The 20,289-nt window shown below is 39.0% G+C and overlaps 1 protein-coding gene across 3 annotated transcripts in view; it reads right to left on the bottom strand.

Moving 5' to 3' along the window:
* Nucleotides 1-447: 447 nt before the first annotated feature.
* Nucleotides 448-20,289, bottom strand: part of LOC125457983 (uncharacterized) — a 347,795-nt gene continuing 327,953 nt past the window's right edge. The window contains exons 8-10 of one of the 3 annotated variants that reach the window (XM_048542816.1): nt 11,627-11,751; nt 3,625-3,743; nt 448-1,115 (exon numbers count right to left, since the gene is read on the bottom strand). In XM_048542816.1, the coding sequence (XP_048398773.1) occupies nt 852-1,115; nt 3,625-3,743; nt 11,627-11,751 (508 nt within the window). In that variant the 3' untranslated portion in view covers nt 448-851. Of the gene's footprint in view, nt 1,116-3,624; nt 3,744-5,315; nt 5,415-11,626; nt 11,752-20,289 lie in introns of those variants that run through there. The other 2 variants (XM_048542817.1, XM_048542818.1) reach the window with 2 other exon arrangements.

The raw sequence follows: 20,289 nt of genomic DNA on the forward strand, positions 1-20,289 counted from the left end.
TTACATCCAGCTGATAAGGTAGGTGGGCCTAGATTTAACATCTCATGATAAGTAGCACCTCAAAATGCACAGCACTCCCTCAGACTGTCTCAAGTCTTTGGAGTGGGACTTGAACTCAGGTAAGAACACTACTAACTCAGCCATGCTGATAAGTAAAAATATTATTGTGCTGTAATAAACTGAGACAATAATGGTTTTAATAAAGTAAAGGTGAGTTTTAATAAGAGAATTTAGTTTAAAGTCACTTTAGGTTTCTGAAAAATACATTTGCACATCATTTTTTTCCATGATAGGTAAGGATTTAAATGGTTTTGAATCAAATGGATTAGTAGAAGTATCATGTACAATAATATAATCATTGATATTTTTATATGTGGATAAATGATGGATTAATTAACATTACCCACCTCACATCAAACAAACAAACATGTGTTTGTATGCCTTCATTCGAAATAAAATATACCAAAGCTATTATGTGATTACAACTCATTAAAAGATTTCAAATGGCACTATTTAATTGTCCCTGGAATCACTGTTATTACCATTCATTGAGTTAACCATGTCCTAGATCTGCTTGTTCAAAAGGACAAAGACTTACATAATCTCTTGCTTCATACCACAAAATATGATTCTTGTGGAAAATGAAGATGACTGCTTTCTGCTACATGTTCTTCACTTGATTTAAAACCTTTCCAAAGACTCTACTGATTGTCTCTCACTAAAGGAATCCTTTTCTTCTGCAAAATGGCCATCATTTGCTCTTAGATTAATGGGATTTTGCTCAGTGCTCAACAGCCACCTGTTCTAACTTCTTTACATATTTCATCAGCAATTGAACAGCTCCATGGATTTTATCTTGAAGAACGAGTTGTGGGAGGCACTAGGCAAGTGACTAAAGGCTTCATGGCATTTACCAACAAGCTGGAAGAGTGGTTCAAATCTGCGGCAGCACACACAATTGTTCTGTACTGACATTTGTTCGGAACCATGTGCATAACTGAATTATTATTTTTGTACATCTGGTTAGGCATTTTGGAGGTTTCAGAAAGTTTTCTGGTGAGCATTTCTGCAGGCTTCTTATGTCCCAGTTTCTGATTTTTACTTTTCTTCATTTTCTGAATAAAAATAGAAAGGAAGAAATATTCTGAGTAGCATTAAAATGAACAACATTTATCCCATATGACAAAAAGTCATGGCATGATTAATGATTGTAATGATAAATTTAAGGACACAATAGCTTAGTGGTAATGGGGGCATTTTTTAAAGAAGAATACACTTGCCTTGAAAAAGAAGAGCCAAATCAGTTCCCGGATGGCTAATGTTGTTTCCTGGTGAGACAGAGGAGATTGGGCCTATGCTATCTGATGCTTAGAAGGTTGAGAGGGAATCACATTGAAATATACCATATATGAAGGGTCTTAACAGCATTTCCCTGAGCCACAGATTCTTAAATGCAGAAGCAATGTTTCAGAATAAGAGGCCAATTATTTAGGACCGAGATGAGGAGAAATTTCTTTATTTTGAAGGTTGTGAATCTGTTAAATTCTCTATCTTAGAGCTTGGATCCCTTTATTGGTTGAGAACAATAGAAATTTTGGTTTCTTGGGGAATCTGGGACACACCAGCAGGCAGTTTGGTGGAAAGCAGAAAGCGGACCATCGATTAGCAGTGCAAAGTGACCTATGGTTTACATATTTCTCATGTTCCTGAGGAACTGCAGGAGTAATCCAGAGGTCTGAATGAGTGATCTGCATACACATGTTCAAATCTCACCAAGGCAGTTGGAGGATTTAAATTTTGTTGATTAATTCAATCTGAAATAAAATGTTCATCAGAAATGGTGGTCTGTAACCCTTGAATAGTAAAATCAACACGGTTCACAGATGTACTATACTGAAGGTGATACACTGTCTTGACCAGTTCTGACCTAGGTGCGACTCCAGATCCACAGCAATATGATTGACTCTTCACTACCCTCTGAAACTGCTGATGAAATAATTCACATATATTCAAGGAGATGGCTCATTATTACCATCTCAGGACAATTATGAATCGGCAAAACAATGCCCACATATTCTGAGTTCACAAAAAAATGGAAAATATGGTGATGTGCTTCATTGTATCATAAATGAGTTCACTCTCAATTTTCCAAATGCTGAGGAAAACAGAAATGAGGCAGCATTGAAAATTTAAATCGACCTGCTCTGGACTCAATGCACATACCTCCCATTTACGTGGGCAATTAAGTGAGTGAAACAAAAAGCACAACAGACAGAAAAATAACTTAAGCAACTATGTCTTTGGAGTGCAATCACAGATGTTCCAAAAGACACCTATGAAAATTTTCCCTATTATCTGTTAATTTTTAGGCAAGAAAACAACAATAAAAGAACATCTGAATCCCCCACAACAGCTCCCACATTTTTCATATGTTTTAATGTTGGAATATGGCAACTTCAGACAATGAGCCTTTTGCTGCAACCAATTGATATGTGAATCTTACATTAAAATCACTTTGTACATGTTGAATGGTGCACTGAGGCTGAATACTATTATCAACAGGAGCTGCACAATTGTTGGACTTCACTTTGTGGCACTTTTCTTCATGGCAGAATACTATTGGCATATTCAACTCCCTTCCAGGCTGCCAACGCTAGTTGCCATTTAAGCTCATCAGACAATTGGCAGGTAACAATTTCTAAATCAATTCATTGAATAAATGCTGAACTCTGAGATCCATGGAGCTAGCTACAGTGTTCCAGTCACTGTCAACCCAAAAACTAACAAAGCAAGCAGTCCTGCTAGTATGTGACAGCTCTGCAATAAGAGTAAAAGAATGCTTTGAATGCATATTTATTCCTGGGAGACAAACAAATACTAAATAGAATGTCAAACCCAAATATTAATCTCATTGTTAAATAAATCAGAAAGAAAACAGCACAATCCATTGTTAAGAATTCTGTTTGTGGATATTTGTTCGTCATGGCTAGATCTGATGAAAATTAAAGTTTTCCATTTTTAGTTTCAGATGGTGCAACCATTTTGGCTACAAACTCTTCCAGGCAACTCGACATTGATAAGAATTGATGAAATTTAGGCTCATATATTGCAAAGATTACCATTGGAATGTGCGGAAGGAAATAACTGCAGTGCTGTTAACACCACAACATTCAATTAATGAGCTCTTCAACTGTGCCAAAGCTAAGTCTTTCTAATCAAAAAGAAATGATGAGTAATTTGACAATAGCTACATGAAAGCCAAATTAGAAAATAACAAAAATTCCTGTTATGTATTGCCAGTTTAAGGGTGTAATAAATTATAATATGATTTTTAAAAAATATTCATACTCTTGTAGCAAGCAATAAGGAATGATCTGAAATCCAGTAGTATAAATATTGTAACAAATTTTATTAAACATTATCAAGTTTTAAAAACAAAAATAATTAAAAAGCATGAAAAAATCTTTTTGCTAAAACAAATTGCTGAAAATAAAGATATCAGATCAAATACTAAAAAAGACAATTGTTTAAAACTGTGGCTGAACTTTCTAACTTTAACATCAGTATCTCATTTGATATATGGATTTCACTATTTAACTTTTTGATTGAAATTCCCCACGGTACCTTGACTTTGCTGTTTAAGCGGTCAATCTCAGGGACAGGAGGGACATCATTTTCACTTCTGTACTTTGGTGAAATGCCTTGCTTAAGTTGTACAATAGGTTCTTCTAGCAATGTCGATACTGTGGGAATTATCATACAAGAAATAACTAATATTATTTAAGCATAATGCAAATATTCAAGTGTGGCTATTTTTACAGTTTGATTGATAAGCTAAAATGTCAAGATGAAATGCTACAATGCAAATGTACCACGGCCTCTACAAGAGCATATAGTGTCTTTGGTGAAACTTCAGCCTGCCTACCCCCACCACACTGAATTTTCTAAAAGGAATACAGGTGGAAATTCAAATGCACTCTCTAATAAATGCTGAAAAGTGTTAAACTCTCAGATAGCAATTTGCAACCTGCCCTTGTTCTAGTTTCAGCTTTCCCCTGTTCTACTACACCACATTCTCTCAGCACTGCTTGCCAGATTTGCATGGTCAACTCTCTCACCCTAAAATCTACATCACTATGAGAACACGCAGAAGTTTTCCAGTTCACTGAAAATCTGGAACTGTTAAGTAGCTGGCATTTTGATTAATTGGTACTACCCATTGCTCACACATAACGAATATCTGAAATGATCTGTACTGTGCATCAGTATGAATAAAATTATATCATCTCACTTCCCTACCCCAGGTTGTGAAGCGAAACCTCTGCCCCTCTGATTTTCCTTTTATTCTCAGGTTCCTCCCAGATCAAAGGCAGTTGCTTGTCTTTGAGCTGCAGAGCATAGGAGCACAACGTTATCACACTGCAGATCATTGAATGAAGTTGAGTGTTTGGGATAAAGGACAGCAGTGAACTGCTGAGCATGAGCAATTCAAAAATCACAAGCAATGGTAGAAAACGGGTCACAGGACTAGGGGTAAGGGTGGAGAGGGTAAACTCAAATTATTGTAGGTTGGGAGCAAATGGAGAGAAAGTTTTGAATGGATGGTCAGCAAACATTGGAAAGAAGTAGGAGTCTGCAATTGGAGAGTCAGAAAGCACCAAGGGTTTGGTGTGGAGCTGGGAAAGAAGAAGCTATTGCGAACAATGACAATGAACAGTCACTGATTTGGTTGCTGTCATTAGGGATTTAATGAGCAGGGCTTGGGTAGTTTGGGAAAGCATTGATTCAGAAGCATCTGGTTTTGATTCACCTGTAGAAAATTTAGGAGTTGGTAACCAGTTGTTTGTTTTACTTAAAAGCTGTAGGTAGTCACAGTTCAGTTTATTGATCCCACCCTCTCCCAAATTCAGTCACCCTAGGTACCCTCCTAGTCATCGCATCAGCCCTGACAGCAATTAATTTATCATATTATTTGGACTGTGGGACTGGGTGTTTGTGGATGGAATGCCAGTCAAGTGGGCTGCTTTGTCCTGGATGGTGTCAAGTTTCTTGAGTCTTGTTGAAGCTGCACTCATCCAGGCAAGTGGGGAGTATTCCAATAAACTCCTGGCTTGTGCCTTGTGGATGGTAGACATACTCGGGGGTGAGGGGGGAAAGAGGGATGGTCAGGAGGTGAGTTGGAGGATTGTTAGAGAGGTTAGAGGTGTTGGAGGATTCCTAGCCTCTGACCTTGTAACCACTGAGTGAAGATGAGAATTCCTCCATTTCCTCAAGTTGTTTCCTCCTCCTTATTTCTCATTTGTTCACCCTCCATTTTCATCACTGGCAGATCTTCAAATAGTTAGTGCAAGAATGAAAGGTTGAATGTCCTTGTTTTGTGTAAATTTCTATACTGCGTCTCTGCTAATGTTGTTCTGCAAATTGAAGAAAGACTTGTAATTTATTCAGAAATTTAGATGACCTCAAGATGACCCAACGCATTTTAAGGCCATTTAAATGCTTTTCAGAGAGCAGTCACTATCATCGGAAACACAACTGCTGAACTTTTTGCACAGTGAGGTCCAACAATCAGCAATGAGACAATGATCAGAAGGTCTCTTTTAATTTTGATATTTGTTGAACAATTAAATTTTGACAAGGATACTGAGAAGTCTTCCTTTATGTCCCTACACAGAAACCTCTGGTGGTCTCCAATGATCCATTCTTAGACCAATCTTACTTCTGAGATACATGCTTGCCCTTTATCAAACCAGTGGAAAATATTACGATGGTTCTTCCATTAACACCGATTACATCTAACTCCATCTCACCACCATCCCTTAATGCCTCAATTGGTTCCAAATTGTTGGATTGCTTATTTGACATCCAGTGCTGAATGCCCCAAAATTTCCACCAATTAAATATTGGAAAAACTGAACCATTATCTTTGCTTCCTGCCACAACTCCATTTCCTGACTCTGAGTCCTTCGTGCTATCTGACAGCCATTTGAAGGTTGAACTGGACTATTTGCAATCTTGTGCATCATTTGGTCCTGAGTTTTCAGTCATATTTGTGCACCATCACTAAGACCACCTCTTTCCTTCTCTATAACATAATCGATCTCCAACCCCCGCCTGTGCTCATCTACTGCTGTTGAAACAAAACCATGGTTATGTCCAGACTAGACATAACAAGGTGTAGAGCTGGATGAACACAGCAGGCAAAGCAGCATCAGAGGAGCAGGAAGGCTGATGTTTTGGGCCTAGACCCTTCTTCAGAAAAAGCTATTTACCTATCGCCCCTATACTTATACATATTAACACTGTCTCTACGTCAAACAAAATCTCAATTTGAAAATTCTCATTCTTGTTTTCTAATCCCTCGATGATTTGGCCACTCCATTTCTCTGTAATCTCCTGCAGCTCCACAATCTTTTGAGATATGTGTGTCTCTAATTCTACTTCTTGAACATCCCTAATATTAATTTCTATTCCGATGGTGGTTATGCCGTCAGCAGCCAAGGCATGAAGCTCTAGAATTCCCTACCTACAGATCTCCGTCTGTATTGTGTATTGCACCAAGCAAAGACACTTTACGTGGACTCAGTCCAAACAACTACTGTGGAACTAACTTTACTGACACCTCCAGGGAGAGGGCAGCGGATGGGCAGCTTCCATTTAAAAAAAACAGGTACATTAAAAATGAGAGATAATGGGAACTGCAGATGCTGGAGAATTCCAAGATAATAAAATGTGAGGCTGGATGAACACAGCAGGCCAAGCAGCATCTTGTGCTCCTGAGATGCTGCTTGGCCTGCTGTGTTCATCCAGCCTCACATTTTATTACATTAAAAATGATACATGCACATAATTTCCCAAAATGTGATATGATTATACCAACATCAATCCAATATCTGAGAATTAACAGGTTATGCTGCTTGCTTGTCATTACAGTAATCATAACCAAAACACACATGTTCAATACTATTAAAGTAATTTACATGTAAAAGAAAAAGTTTTCCTAAACACTGATATATGCTTAACAAAAAATAAAACAGATCTGAAAAGAAAAAATTAAAAAAAAGCTTGATCTTTCTTTAATCCTGTGTGCTTATAATTAATGTATCCACCTTCTTTATCTTCCCAGCTGCATATGAGTATCTGCTTCCATTATTATTTCCTTGATCTGCTGACTCTCAACATTTATTGCACTGATAGGCATCAAAATCAATACACATCTCTGACGCTGTGTTGCTGTTCTGATTCTAGGGACTTGGTCATCAATTAACAAAGTGAACTTCATACCATAGAAGTACTTGTGGAACTTCATAACACTATACATGATCATGAATGTCTCTGTTTCTCCACACCTCCTTCCATTATATGAGATAAAACTGCACCTAACCCCTTTGGTGAGGCACCACATATTAAAACCAAGGTGTTTTTTGGGAGACTGTGTGTCAAAACAGCATCACTGTTCTGTATTTTTTTCATAAATTCAAAACCTTTCTGAAACGTAACAGAGCACCGTCAATCTTTCTCATTTTTGAGCAGTGGCGCATCGAGTGAATCTATCAGCTAAGACAAGAGTGGACTTAGAATAACAAAACATGACAAGCCCTATGAATATTTTATGTTGTTCTTGATCTATAGTCACTTTACTTTTAAATTCTCTCAAACGTTGGCATTCATTGGATACCTTCATCATTTATTTGATGACTCCCATATCTTACATATGATGCTATGATGCAATCATTTTAGCTTTAATGCTTAACAATTGAACAGTATCTAGGACCTAGGTCAGCCTCATGACGTGCTATTTCACTGTCTTAATAAGTTAAATGAATTTTTTGAGTAAGTAACAAGAAGGATTGGGGAAGGTAGTGCCATGGGTGTTGACTACATATATTTTAGTAATGCTTTTGACAAAATCCTAAAAGGCAGACTGATCAGAAAATTTAAAGCCAATGGCATACAATCCAATGGGAAATGTGTTGAACTGGATCTAAAATGGCTCAGTGACAGGGAGGGCCCTGGGGAGTGTGACCGAACAAAGAGACCTAGGGGTGCATGTGCACAGTTCCTTGACAACGGAATTGCAGGTAGACAGGGCAGCAAAGGAGCATTTGTTATGCTTGCCTTCATTGAGTATAGGAGTTGTGATGTCATGTTGCAGCTGTACAGGGCATTAGTGAGGCCACTTTTAGAATACTACGTACGATTCTGGTCACCGTTCTATAGGAAGCATGTCTTTAAACTTGAGAGGGCTCAGTAATGTTTTCCAAGGATGTTGCTGGGATTGAACAATTTGTGCTGTAAGGAGAGGCTGAATAGGCTGGGGCAATTTTCCCTGGAGCACCAGAGACTAAGAGGTGATCGTAAGGAGGTCTATAAAATCGTGAGGCGTATTTCTCCAGGTTGGCGAATCCAAAACTAGAGGACATAAGTTTAAGGTGAGATGGGAAAGATGTAAAAAGGACCTGAGGGGTAACTTTTTCACGCAGAGGGTGATAAATGTATGGAATGAGCTGCTAAAGGAAGTGGTGGAGGCTGGTACAATTAAAACATTTAAAAGGCACATGGATGGGTATATGAACAGGAAGAGTTCGGAGGGATATGGGCCAAACAGTGGCAAATGGGACCAGGTTGGATGGGGATGTCTAATCAGCGTGGATGAGTTGGACTGAATGGTTCTTTTCCGCACTGTATTACTCTCTGACATTTATTTAATTCCTTTTGTTTCTAGTGTTAAGAAATCTTTGAATTGATTCAGAATGATGTCATTAGATATATAGTTTCTCCAACCTAGAACACCATGATTGATAAAATACTGTTGTTATCACATGCAAATTCTCATTCACCTTATAAAATCATGAAAAAGTTTTTCATGAAAACTCCATTTGAAGGCAGTGTTAGCTGCAATGTTGTGTTCATAATACTACAAACATTGAATTGTACAAAATGCGGAGGAATGGAATTGTTTGTACAAAATGCGGAGGAATGGAATTGTGGGAGATATAGCAGTTTGGATCGGAAACTAGCTTGCTGAAAGAAGACAGAGGGTGGTAGTTGAGGGGAAATGTTCATCCTGGAGACCAGTTACTAGTGGTGTATCGCAAGGGTCGGTGTTGGGTCCACTGCTGTTTGTCATTTTTATAAATGACCTGGATGAGGGCGTAGAAGGATGGGTTAGTAAATTTGCAGACGACACTAAGGTTGGTGGAGATGTGGATAGTGACAAAGGATGCTGTAGGTTGCAGACAGACATAGATAAGCTGCAGAACTGGGCTGAGAGGTGGCAAATGGAGTTTAATGCAGACAAGTGTGAGGTGATGCACTTTGGTAGGAGTAGCCGGAAGGCAAAGTACTGGGCTAATGGTAAGATTCTTGGTAGTGTAGATGAGTAGAGAGATCTCGGTGTCCATGTACACAGATCCTTGAAAGTTGCCACCCAGGTTGACAGGGCTGTTAAGAAGGCATACAGTGTTTTAGCTTTTATTAATAGAGGGATCGAGTTCCGGAACCAAGAGCAGCTGTACAAAACTCTGGTGCGGCTGCACTTGGAGTATTGCATACAGTTCTGGTCACCGCACTATAAGAAGGATGTGGAAGCTTTGGAAAGGGTGCAGAGGAGATTTACTAGGATGTTGCCTGGTATGGAGGGAAGGTCTTACGAGGAAAGGCTGACGGACTTGAGGCTGTTTTCATTAGAGAGAAGAGGGTTGAGAGGTGACTTAATTGAAACATATAAAATAATCAGAGGGTTAGATAGGGTGGATAGGGAGATCCATTTTCCTAGGATGGGGACGGCGAGCACGAGGGGGCAGAGAGATCTTGGTGTCCATAAATTGAGGGGTGAAAGATATAGGACAGATGTCAGAGGTGGTTTCTTTACCCAGAGAGTAGTAAGGGAATGGAACGCTTTGCCTGCAATGGTATTAGATTCACCAACTTTAGGTACATTTAAGTCGTCATTGGATAAGCATATGGACGTACACGGACTAGTGTAGGTTAGATGGGCTTCAGATAGGTATGACAGGTCGGCACAACATCGAGGGCCGAAGGGCCTGTACTGTGCTGTAATGTTCTATGTTCTATGACTGCAGAGCTGTTAGTTTTTTTAAAAAAAGAATTAATGAAATATTTTCATTGTTTAATATTTGTTTAAAATTTATTCTTAAAGCAACAATGCCTCTGTGCACTTTTTACTTGTCATGTTAACAGTGATTTTGAATGCCTCTTTAACCATAATTTAGTTTCATTTAATATAAAGTACCACATTATAGACATGTTTGCAATATTGAAGTCAATGGAATTAGAAAGGAGATAACAGCAGGATACTAATTTTAGTAGGAGACAGAGATAATAGTTAGATATCTCTCAGAGTGAAGGCAAGTGTGCAGTGGTGTTACCCTGAAACCAGTATTAGGACCACTAAAGTTATGGAAATGTAAATGGGTTGGAATATTGATTGTAAATAACAAAATTTTCAGATTATGTAAAACTTGACAATGTTGGAAATAGTACAGAGGATAGTAGGAAATTTCAGAAGACAACACACACAGCCTGGGGAGTTGAGCTGACAAAAGATTGAGAGCAGACGGGTCAATACCTGGAGGACACAGATTTAAGGCAATTGGCAGAAGAACCGTGGTGGAATGATGAGAAGTTCTACAATCTGAGATATGGTCTTTACAAGGGTAGCAGAAGTAAATGCAATAATCTTCAACACTCAAAGGGGCAGATTGGCATAACTATGGGGAAAGGGTAGGAGAATACCACTAATTGGATTGATCTTTTAAAGAGCCAGAATAGAGATAATGGGTAAAATGGCCTCTTTTTGAGCTGATTCTATGATTCGAAAGAATAACAGTTGTTTGCCTACCTTAATTACTTTTGAAAATATAGTTTAATTAAAGTCCTATATTCTGAAGAGATTGCATTGTTGGTATGTAAGCTACTAGACAAATCTTATGTTAATTCCAAATCATAGAATCGTTACACTGCAGAGAAAGACTATTTGGCCCATTGAATTTGCATTGACCCTCCGAAGAGCATCCCACCCCGACCTAGCTCCCAATACTATCCCTGTAACCCTCACATTTACTCTAGGTAATCCATCCAGCCTGCACATTTAATGAGCACAGTTTTGGATATTAAATCGGATGAAGTAAGTTATGCTCCTGGAGGGATAGAAAGGAAAAGAACCTGGAAATCTTAAATCAACATGGATTTAAGGAAGCTGATTTGTGTTCCCTTTTAAAAATATCAATATAGTTTCGAAGTTTAGAAATTTGAAATCTGAATTAAATGTTAAACTAGCTCACCCAATTTTATTGATTCAAATATCAAGGGCAAAAGTTTGAAGTTCGGTCTAAATAAAGTCAGTCATACAGATTTTTTTTTCACCCAATGGAGTTACCATGCTGGTCAAATGAAGCAGGCAGCATGAATTCAAGAAAGAACTGGGTACATTTCTAGAGATATAACAAACTCAAGGGTGCAATGGGTAGACAATGTCATGTTAGCAAACTGGTTTCTGGGGGTCCAATGAGCTTTTGCTGCTCATGAAATTAATTCATATTTCATCTACCTGCATTGCAGACATAGCCTAATCCAGTTTAATATCACAGTAAGTATATTTTACCTTCTTGTGTCTGTATCTTTTTATTTTGTTTTCTTCCATGATCCACGATAAAGTGAATGTATGGTTTGTTACGACAGATGAATAGACCATGTCTTTCTACAGCTTTAGAATCCAAGTAATTTGTTCTAAACTCAAATCAAAAAAGAAGTAAATCCCATTAAATGAAGTCATTTCGAAACTTAGTGCTAAAAATTCTATTTCATTATAGATGTCACAAAATTTGTTCATATTGTGAAGATAACATCAAACCTGGAAGCACTGTGAGCTGCCAGAAGGATAGTGTAGAACTTTGAGGGAAATAGTCAGATTGTGGAAAGCATCAACAAGTACCAGATCAAAATTAACACACAAAAGTGTGAAGCGATTCATTTTGGCAGGAAGGACACAGAGAGGCAATACAAAACAAACGGTACAGGTCTCTTCTGGGTATGACAGCTGACAGACATGGCTGTAAATCATTGAAAATGGTAGGACAGGTTGACATAGCAGTTAATAAAGCAGACAGCATCCTGGATTTTGTAAAACGGGATAAAGTGCACATAATATGGAAGTTCCGTGAACTGACATAAAATTCTGGTTCAGTCTCTTGAATAATGTATCCAGTTCTGGGTACCAATTTTTAGGAAGGATGTAAAGTCATTGGAGACAATGCAGAAAAGAATCTCAAGAATGATACCATTTATGAAGAGTTTTAGCTACCGTAAGACATAGGTGTGGATTTGGGCCATGCAGCCTATGATTATCATCTGATCATGTCTGACATGTTTCTCACAGAGCATCTGGAGCAGTTGAATCTGTTCTCTTTGGAGAAGATTGAGAGGAGGTTTGATAGAGGTTTTCAAGATCATGAGGAATTTGGACAGAGGAGATAAAGAGAAACTGTACATATTGCTGAAGGACCAAGAACGAGAGGACACAGATTGAGTAATTGGCAAAAGAAGCAATGGTACCATGAGCAAAAGCTTTTTCAAGCAACATGTAGTTAGGATCTGGAATACACTGCTTCAGCATGTAATCAGGCAGAGTCAACCGAGCAGTTGAAAAGGTGTTTAGATTATTATCTGGCAAGGTAATTGTGCAGGCAGGGGAGTGATGCTTGGTTAATGGCTACTGCAGAGGGACAGCCCATGACTGATCATGCGCTGATTGTTTTGAGCAAGGAGGATGCCATTCTATGTTTCTGTTCTGTGATTGTGATAGTTAGTAACAACAGCATAGCCTTTAACACTGAGATAAAGGCTGAAAAATTGAACAAGGATTTCTTTAGCCAAGCCACAGTTTTGTACATACACAGCAGTTAGTTCAAACATCTGATTACGCATACAAACTTATCCATGTGATTAACATAGGTTTTAAAGATGTCTCCCTCATTAAAATTAGTGCTGTATAATATGATAAGCATTTATTACCGTTTTAAATTCTCGTAATGTGCTGCTAAATCAATACTGCCATCTATTTCACGAGCAAGTGCTGTTTCTGGACACTGAGTTTCTTTTAGCATTCATACTGTACAAATCTTGATTGATATTCATGCAGATGCAAAGCATTTCTACCCAGATAATGTTCCCTCATTCATTTAATTAAGGAGCCAAGTCATACTATTTGCCTAGTATAAAGAATATTCCAGCCCAGTTTCCTGAACTAATTGTCTATGTGGTATTAAATTCATTCTTGGGATATGAACTGTGCTTGCAAGATCAGTATTTATTGCCCATATGTTGAATCAAAAGGCTGTGCCTTATTATTGAATTGCTTCAGTCCATGTATTAAAGACACTTTTACTGTCAAATAGAGAATTCTTGGATTTTGACATTGTGCCAATAAAAGGGGCAACACATGTACAAGTCAATGAGGGCAATATAGGGGTGGCTGTGTAAAACGGCAAACATTGTTCCTCTTCATGTCAGACTCAGTGGGTGTGGGGGCATTGTTGAACCATTGTTATGACTGACAAAGTTGCATCGTTTAGATAGTGCCCTGTTAACCTGTGGTGTGTCTTTGGAGTCCAATCACTAACTCTTTATGATCGTCAATGAGTGCTGCTAAGGGGTTGGCTGAAGAAAAGAACACAAAGTAGACTGGTATTGGAAAAAGAAATTGCAGAATTTTGTCACTTTCAGGCTAAATTGGGAGAGATTTCAGAGCTGCCCATCCATCAATAAATACGCAGGAGCTCCAGCATCACCACAGCAGATGCATTGGCTGCTGCTGGTACAACAATCTCCCTCTCTCCTGGGATGAAGGATGTGCCATGAGAAAGACAATGTTCTTCAGTGGGGGATCTTGTGTTGGAGTTCACTGGGAGAGGAGGCTAGAAGCAAGGGCTAAAGGGTGGCTTTCAGCAACTATGTCCAGCTCAGGCAGGACAAGCATATTAAGTGATCAGTAATTGAGCAGTTATGGGCCTTAATTGGTGGCAGAACAGGTAATGGAGTTTGGGTCTGCCTGCCTAAAACTTACCATTGGAAAGAGTAGGAAGTTGGCAGGCAGGTTACCAGGCTTCTGGTCCACCATTAACCTACAAAAGTAAAATCATTTCCCATTGGCAAAGGGATTCCATCTAGAGTGTGTAACTGCTGTTAAACAAATGATGCAGATGTGACTGTTGGTCAAATAAATTTCAGTTGCTCTGCTATTTCACAAATAACATGTATTTGTCCCAGAATTTTGCAGATGACATGTTTCTACTGTTACATTGAAATATCTAGTTCCTTACTACAAAGATGTTCTTCTACATTACCGATATGTAAATCAGCCAACTACGCCTCTTAGCAATTGTCAAGGGAAATGATTGCACACACCATGTGAATTTGTATTTTTTTGTCTGTTTTGGTTGTCTCGTTCAAATTGTATCAAGGTTCTTCAGTATTGCAGCTCCTGCCAAGTGGTATATATTCATACTGCACTCCTCACATGGCAATTATATTATGCAAGTGTTACTTGTTCCAAAATGAGACAAAATGCAGCAAGAGAGATACTAGATAAATAAGCAATGAATTTTAGACTTGTCAACAGTTGTGATATAACATAGACCACATTCATCTGTGAGAATCCTTTGACCAATGTTATTTAAGGCACCAATACCTACTTTGCTTATTAATATTTTTCAAATCCATGGATTATCAAGCCCACTTTGACAAATGGGCAAAATAGAATTATGTTGCCCTTGATGGAAAATCGTAAAAGCTGTTTATTATGCAACTACAAGCAACAAAATTATAGAGGAAAGTTTCTGATTGACGCAGTTAAAATTATATGTTTGTTACAAAATATTTTCCTCTTTCATTTTGGATTTTCCTCAGTATACACTTTCTCAAATACATCTGTGACTAAGAGGATAAACATGTTTCCAATCCCAGTTAATGTGGCTCTGTAACAACTCTCAAGGAACGTAGAAAAGTGGGCCTGATTAACTTACCCGCCCTCCATCATACCAAGAAAGTGCCCCAATTCTCACCCAGAGAAATTGTCCATGAGTATTTAACATTCACTTGGTTCCTGGAACTAATGATTCTATATAAGTCACACCATGAACGCTGTTGGAATTCAATTCTGCAATTGAAAAACTATTACTTTGTGAACATGCAGATAGTCTGTGATGCCAATATCGCTTCCCAGGAGTCTATCAGGATGCTTTTATCCTGGCTAATTATCCACCTACAGGGAATTCATGATATACAGCAGCTTCAGCTCCGGCCCATTGATATATAGCTTTGTTTCATTTCATCTGTCTGAGTAAAATCAAACCATTTACTTTTGTATGTAGTTCTTAACCTCATCAATTTTACCAAGGAACGAAGGTAAAGAGACACTGTCAAGGTTGAAAAAAATAGTTTATCACAACATTAAATTGTTGATGCCAAGCACTGGTTTTAAACTCTTGAAGATTGTTGTTGAAATAGAGATTAAGGGAACTAAAAGGTTTCACAGTTGTGAGATGCTGAAAAATAAGGAATTACAGAAATGAAATAAAAATTAATCTTCATTTCCCCACAATGGAGATGTCGCAAGGAACAGCATACATGGCATATATTTTGAAGTTAGAAGAAATGAAGAATATAACAGAGGAGCACGAGCCTTAAGAGTAATTATAAAATAAGGAGACAGAATGAAAGATTGTGACAAGTTGGAGGACAAGAGAGAAAAACAAAATCCTCTCTCAGATGATAGGTTTGTTCAAGTGCATAATTTTAATCAAGAGAAATTAAAACAGTACTCCAATCATACACAATCATGAATTTTCTAAAAGGAGTACTGAATTATCATGGAATCCCTGCAGTGTGGAAACAGCCCCTTCGGCCAAACAAGTCCACACTGACTCAGAGCATCCCACCCAGACCTATCCCCCTATAACCCAGCTAATTTACACATTTCTGAACAGTACAGGCAGTTTAGCATGACCAATCCACCTAGCCTGCACATCTTTGGACTGTGGGAGGAAACCGGAGCACCTGGAGAAAATCCACGCAGACACGGGGAGAATGTGCAAACTCCACACAGACAGTTGCCCAAGGCTGGAATCAAACCTGGGTCCCTGGCACTGCGAGGCAGCAGTATTAACCACTGAGCCACTGTGCCACCATAGCACAATGGTGGGGGAATTTGAGAAAAGGGAATTTGGCACGAAAAAATGAACAAACTTCTTGGACTGAACTTCAATCAATGAGATAGGAGATATTAATTTGAGGTCAGATGGAATAGTGAAGCCATGACTGAAGAAGTTGCCTTGGAAAACAAAACGTAGCAGATGTCATTCTGTTGGCGGAGCTCTTAACTCTGAGTCAAAAAGTAGTGGGTACAGTTCCCCCACCAGAGTATTGACTATATAATCCTGGATGATATTGCAGCGCAGTCATGAGGGAGTACAGCACTGTTGGACGAGATGTTGAACCAATATCGTCCTAAGGAAGTGAAAGACATTATATAAATGCAATTTATTCCTTTTGGAATGAATACCTTATTTTATTAAACCCAAAAGGGCAAGATTTAATGATATGACTTCACACTCTGAAAAGAGCAGTGCCTCTGTGTACAATTTAAACCAAGAAGAATTGGTGCATTTAGCATAGATTCATCATCAAAAGAAATGAACTACTTTGATGCCAGTTTTAAATTTGCTCAGAACCTTCAACCTTCAAATATTGTTTATTATAATGACTTGCCATAATATTGCTTTGAATTTGTTTTTAATACCATTAAATATATCAGAGTCATCGCTCTGAAAAATAATTGAAAGATAAATCAGAGTGGTTTCTCTCACCTTCCATCTTGGTTCAATTCTCAATTTCTGGGTATCAACCTCAATTTTTAAATCATTATAGTTGTAATGAGCTGAATGGTTTGCCTGGGACACTCAGCAGACTTGAAGGGCACTGATATTATCCCAACAATGTAAGAAAAGCAGGTGTCCTTCCCCAGAGCATATCAGCGAACCAAATTTGTTTGTACAACAATCGAACAGTTTTATTGCTACTTTTACTGATTTTTTAAAAAACATTTCCCAGTTTTGTTTAACACAAATTTTCAGACTTTCATTCTCTAAATTAATGTTCTCCCCAACTCCCCCAAAGCTCCAGTTTAGTAACCACCACATTACCATATCCTCCACCTATCTTCCAAAACACTTCTATTTGCTGTACAAGTTAGTGTCCAATACTGGACACAATCAATATTCAAGGTTATACTGACAGACTGGTGTACATTATCTATATGATACCCTCTGACATCAGACCAAAGATATAGTGAAAGGACCTCATCTGGATAATGTTGTAGGCTATATCATCAATGACCTTCCTTCCATTATAAGGTCAGCAATGGACATGTTCGCTGATGATTCCACAATTCAGCATCATTCATGACCCCGCAGACACTGTTGTTTTCCACGTCCATATGCAACAAAATCTGGGCAACATCCACTCTTTGGCTGATAAGTAATATGTGTGTCACACGAGCGTGAGGCAATGACCATCTCCAATAAGACAAAATATAACCACAGCTCCTTAATGTTCAACGGCATTTGGCACTGTCATCACTGAAATCCCACACTATCAACATCTTCAGGGTTATCATTGATCAGAAACTGAACTGACTGGCCAAATATATACTGAGTCGGCTAGAGCAGACCGGAGGCTTGGAATTTTGTGGCAAGTAATTCATCTTTAGTTTCCCTAATCCCCGTCCACCATCTACGAGGCACCAAGTCAGGAAAGTGGTGGAATATAAGATAATAAAGTGTGGAGCTGGATGAACACAGCAGGCCAAGCAGCATCTCAGGAGCACAAAAGCTGACATTTCGGGCCTAGACCCTTCATCAGAGAGGGGGATGGGGTGAGGGTGCTGGAATAAATAGGGAGAGAGGGGGAGGCGGACCAAAGATGGAGAGAAAAGAAGATAGGTGGAGAGGAGAGTTTAGGTGGGGAGGTAGGGAGGGGATAGGTCAGTCCAGGGAAGGCGGACAGGTCAAGGAGGTGGGATGAGGTTAGTAGGTAGGAGATGGAGGTGCGGCTTGAGGTGGGAGGAAGGGATGGGTGAGAGGAAGAACAGGTTAGGGAGGCAGAGACAGGCTGGGCTGATTTTGGGATGCAGTGGGTGGAGGGGATGAGCTGGGCTGGTTGTGTGATGCTGTGGGGGGAGGGGACGCACTGGGCTGGTTTTGGGATGCGGTGGGGGAAGGGGAGATTTTGAAGCTGGTGAAGTCCACATTGAAACCTCTGGCTGCAGGGTTCCCAAGCGGAATATGAGTTGCTGTTCCTGCAATCTTCGGGTGGCATCATTGTGGCACTGCAGGAGGCCCAGGATGGACATGTCATCTAAAGAATGGGAGGGGGAGTTAAAATGGTTAGTGACTGGGGGGTGCAGTTGTTTATTGTGAACCGAGCGGAGGTGTTCTGCAAAGTGGTCCCCAAACCTCCGCTTGGTTTCCCAAATGTAGAGGTAGCCACACCGGGTACAATGGATACAGTATACCACATTGGCAGATGTGCAAGTGAACCTCTGCTTAATATGGAAAGTCATCTTGGGGCCTGGGGATGGAGGTGAGGGAGGAGGTGGAATATGCTAAGCTTGCCTCAATAGGTACAGTTGCAACAACATTCAAGTTGTTCAATACCATCTAGAAAAAAACCAGCGTCCTATCCACTACTTTTATATTCACTCTCCTCACTATTGATAAACAGTGGCAACAGTATAGACCATCTAGACTTTGCAATGCAGTTCTTTCAATACAAAGGTTCATTCGACAGTGCCTTCAATACACACAACCTCTACCACCAAGAAGGGCAAAGGCAACATACACATGGGAACATCACCACTGCAAATTCCCCTTTGAACCCTGTACCAACCTGGCTTGAAACTATATTGTTGTTCCTTCATTATCACAAAATCAAAATCCCAGAATGCCCTTCAAAATAGTGATGTAGTGATCCTATACTCCAAGAGCTGCAGTAGTTTAAAAAGATATCTCAAACCTTTGCAAGTCAATTAAGGATGGACAATAAATGCTGGTCTGTTCAGCAACACCCATATCCCCTGCACAAATAAAGAAAAGTCTGGTGATTAAATAATGTAGCTCTGCACCCACGTTTGTTCCATCTATTGTTGTTTCACAGTGTTCTAACATACAAGTGCTCAGTCTAACAGACCAAGACCTCTTCATATGTGCAAGATGAGAACGACTCCAAGCTCAATTTACAATATTTATCAGATGAATGGCGAATTGGGGACTAAATCGTTTATGTGAAAGAGTGAAACTAGTAACTTCATAATCCTTTTCTAAATTAACCAACCTACTGCTATAAAAACATATTGATGTATTGTACTTCCAATACCAACAAACGAAGTTAAAGTAACTGGCCAAAAGACAAGTATGAAATTTTATATATCACTGGATACTGGGGAACTGGATGGCCATATGTTTCAATTTATGGAAAAAACTTTCTTAATATTTGAAGCAAGAGAAATGTGACCAAAAAGTTACAAGAACACAGTTGTTGAGAAATAATTATTTTTGCGCAATTTCACTGATAAATGAACTTAACCAAGAGAAATACAAAGGTGCTGTTCTGACCAAATCCCATGATTACCTGTAAATAATTTGGCCAGAATCATGATTTGGACCCATATGAAGAAATTCAATGTCTGAACAAAATCTTTTTTTAAAAGCAATCACACTGACCTGTACCTGCAGTGAAGGCAGAGTGCAGAACTTACTTAGTCTTCCTCTACTCCCAACTTTACTAAAGGGCAGCCACAGCTCAACTATATGTAACATTCACTTCCATGGGATTAGCAATTCTCCTGAGCAATAGCATGCATCTTATGTTCTTGTACTTCATGTCAACAAGCATTTCATTAGTATAGCTTTCTCTCCTTCTCTTGCACATCTATTCACACAGTTGTTCCTCTCTATCTCATATTTTCTACATTGTTTTCTCAAACTTGTGTCTCTTATAAATACTTTTATTCCACTCTTCCACTCAGGACACCCTCACAATTTCACAACTTTACTGCCACCATTATCTGATCAATACCAGACAGTTACTGCTGAGTTACGCTGCTTCTATTGGAACAAGTCACTCAAAATGGTTGAAACCACTTAGATTGAGAGCAACTCCAGTTTCTATAATCATTGTGCTTCATTAAAGTGCTTGAAGCTGACCCCTTCT

The sequence above is a fragment of the Stegostoma tigrinum genome, chromosome 14 (genome assembly GCF_030684315.1).
Source record: "Stegostoma tigrinum isolate sSteTig4 chromosome 14, sSteTig4.hap1, whole genome shotgun sequence".
Classification (NCBI taxonomy): domain Eukaryota; kingdom Metazoa; phylum Chordata; class Chondrichthyes; order Orectolobiformes; family Stegostomatidae; genus Stegostoma; species Stegostoma tigrinum.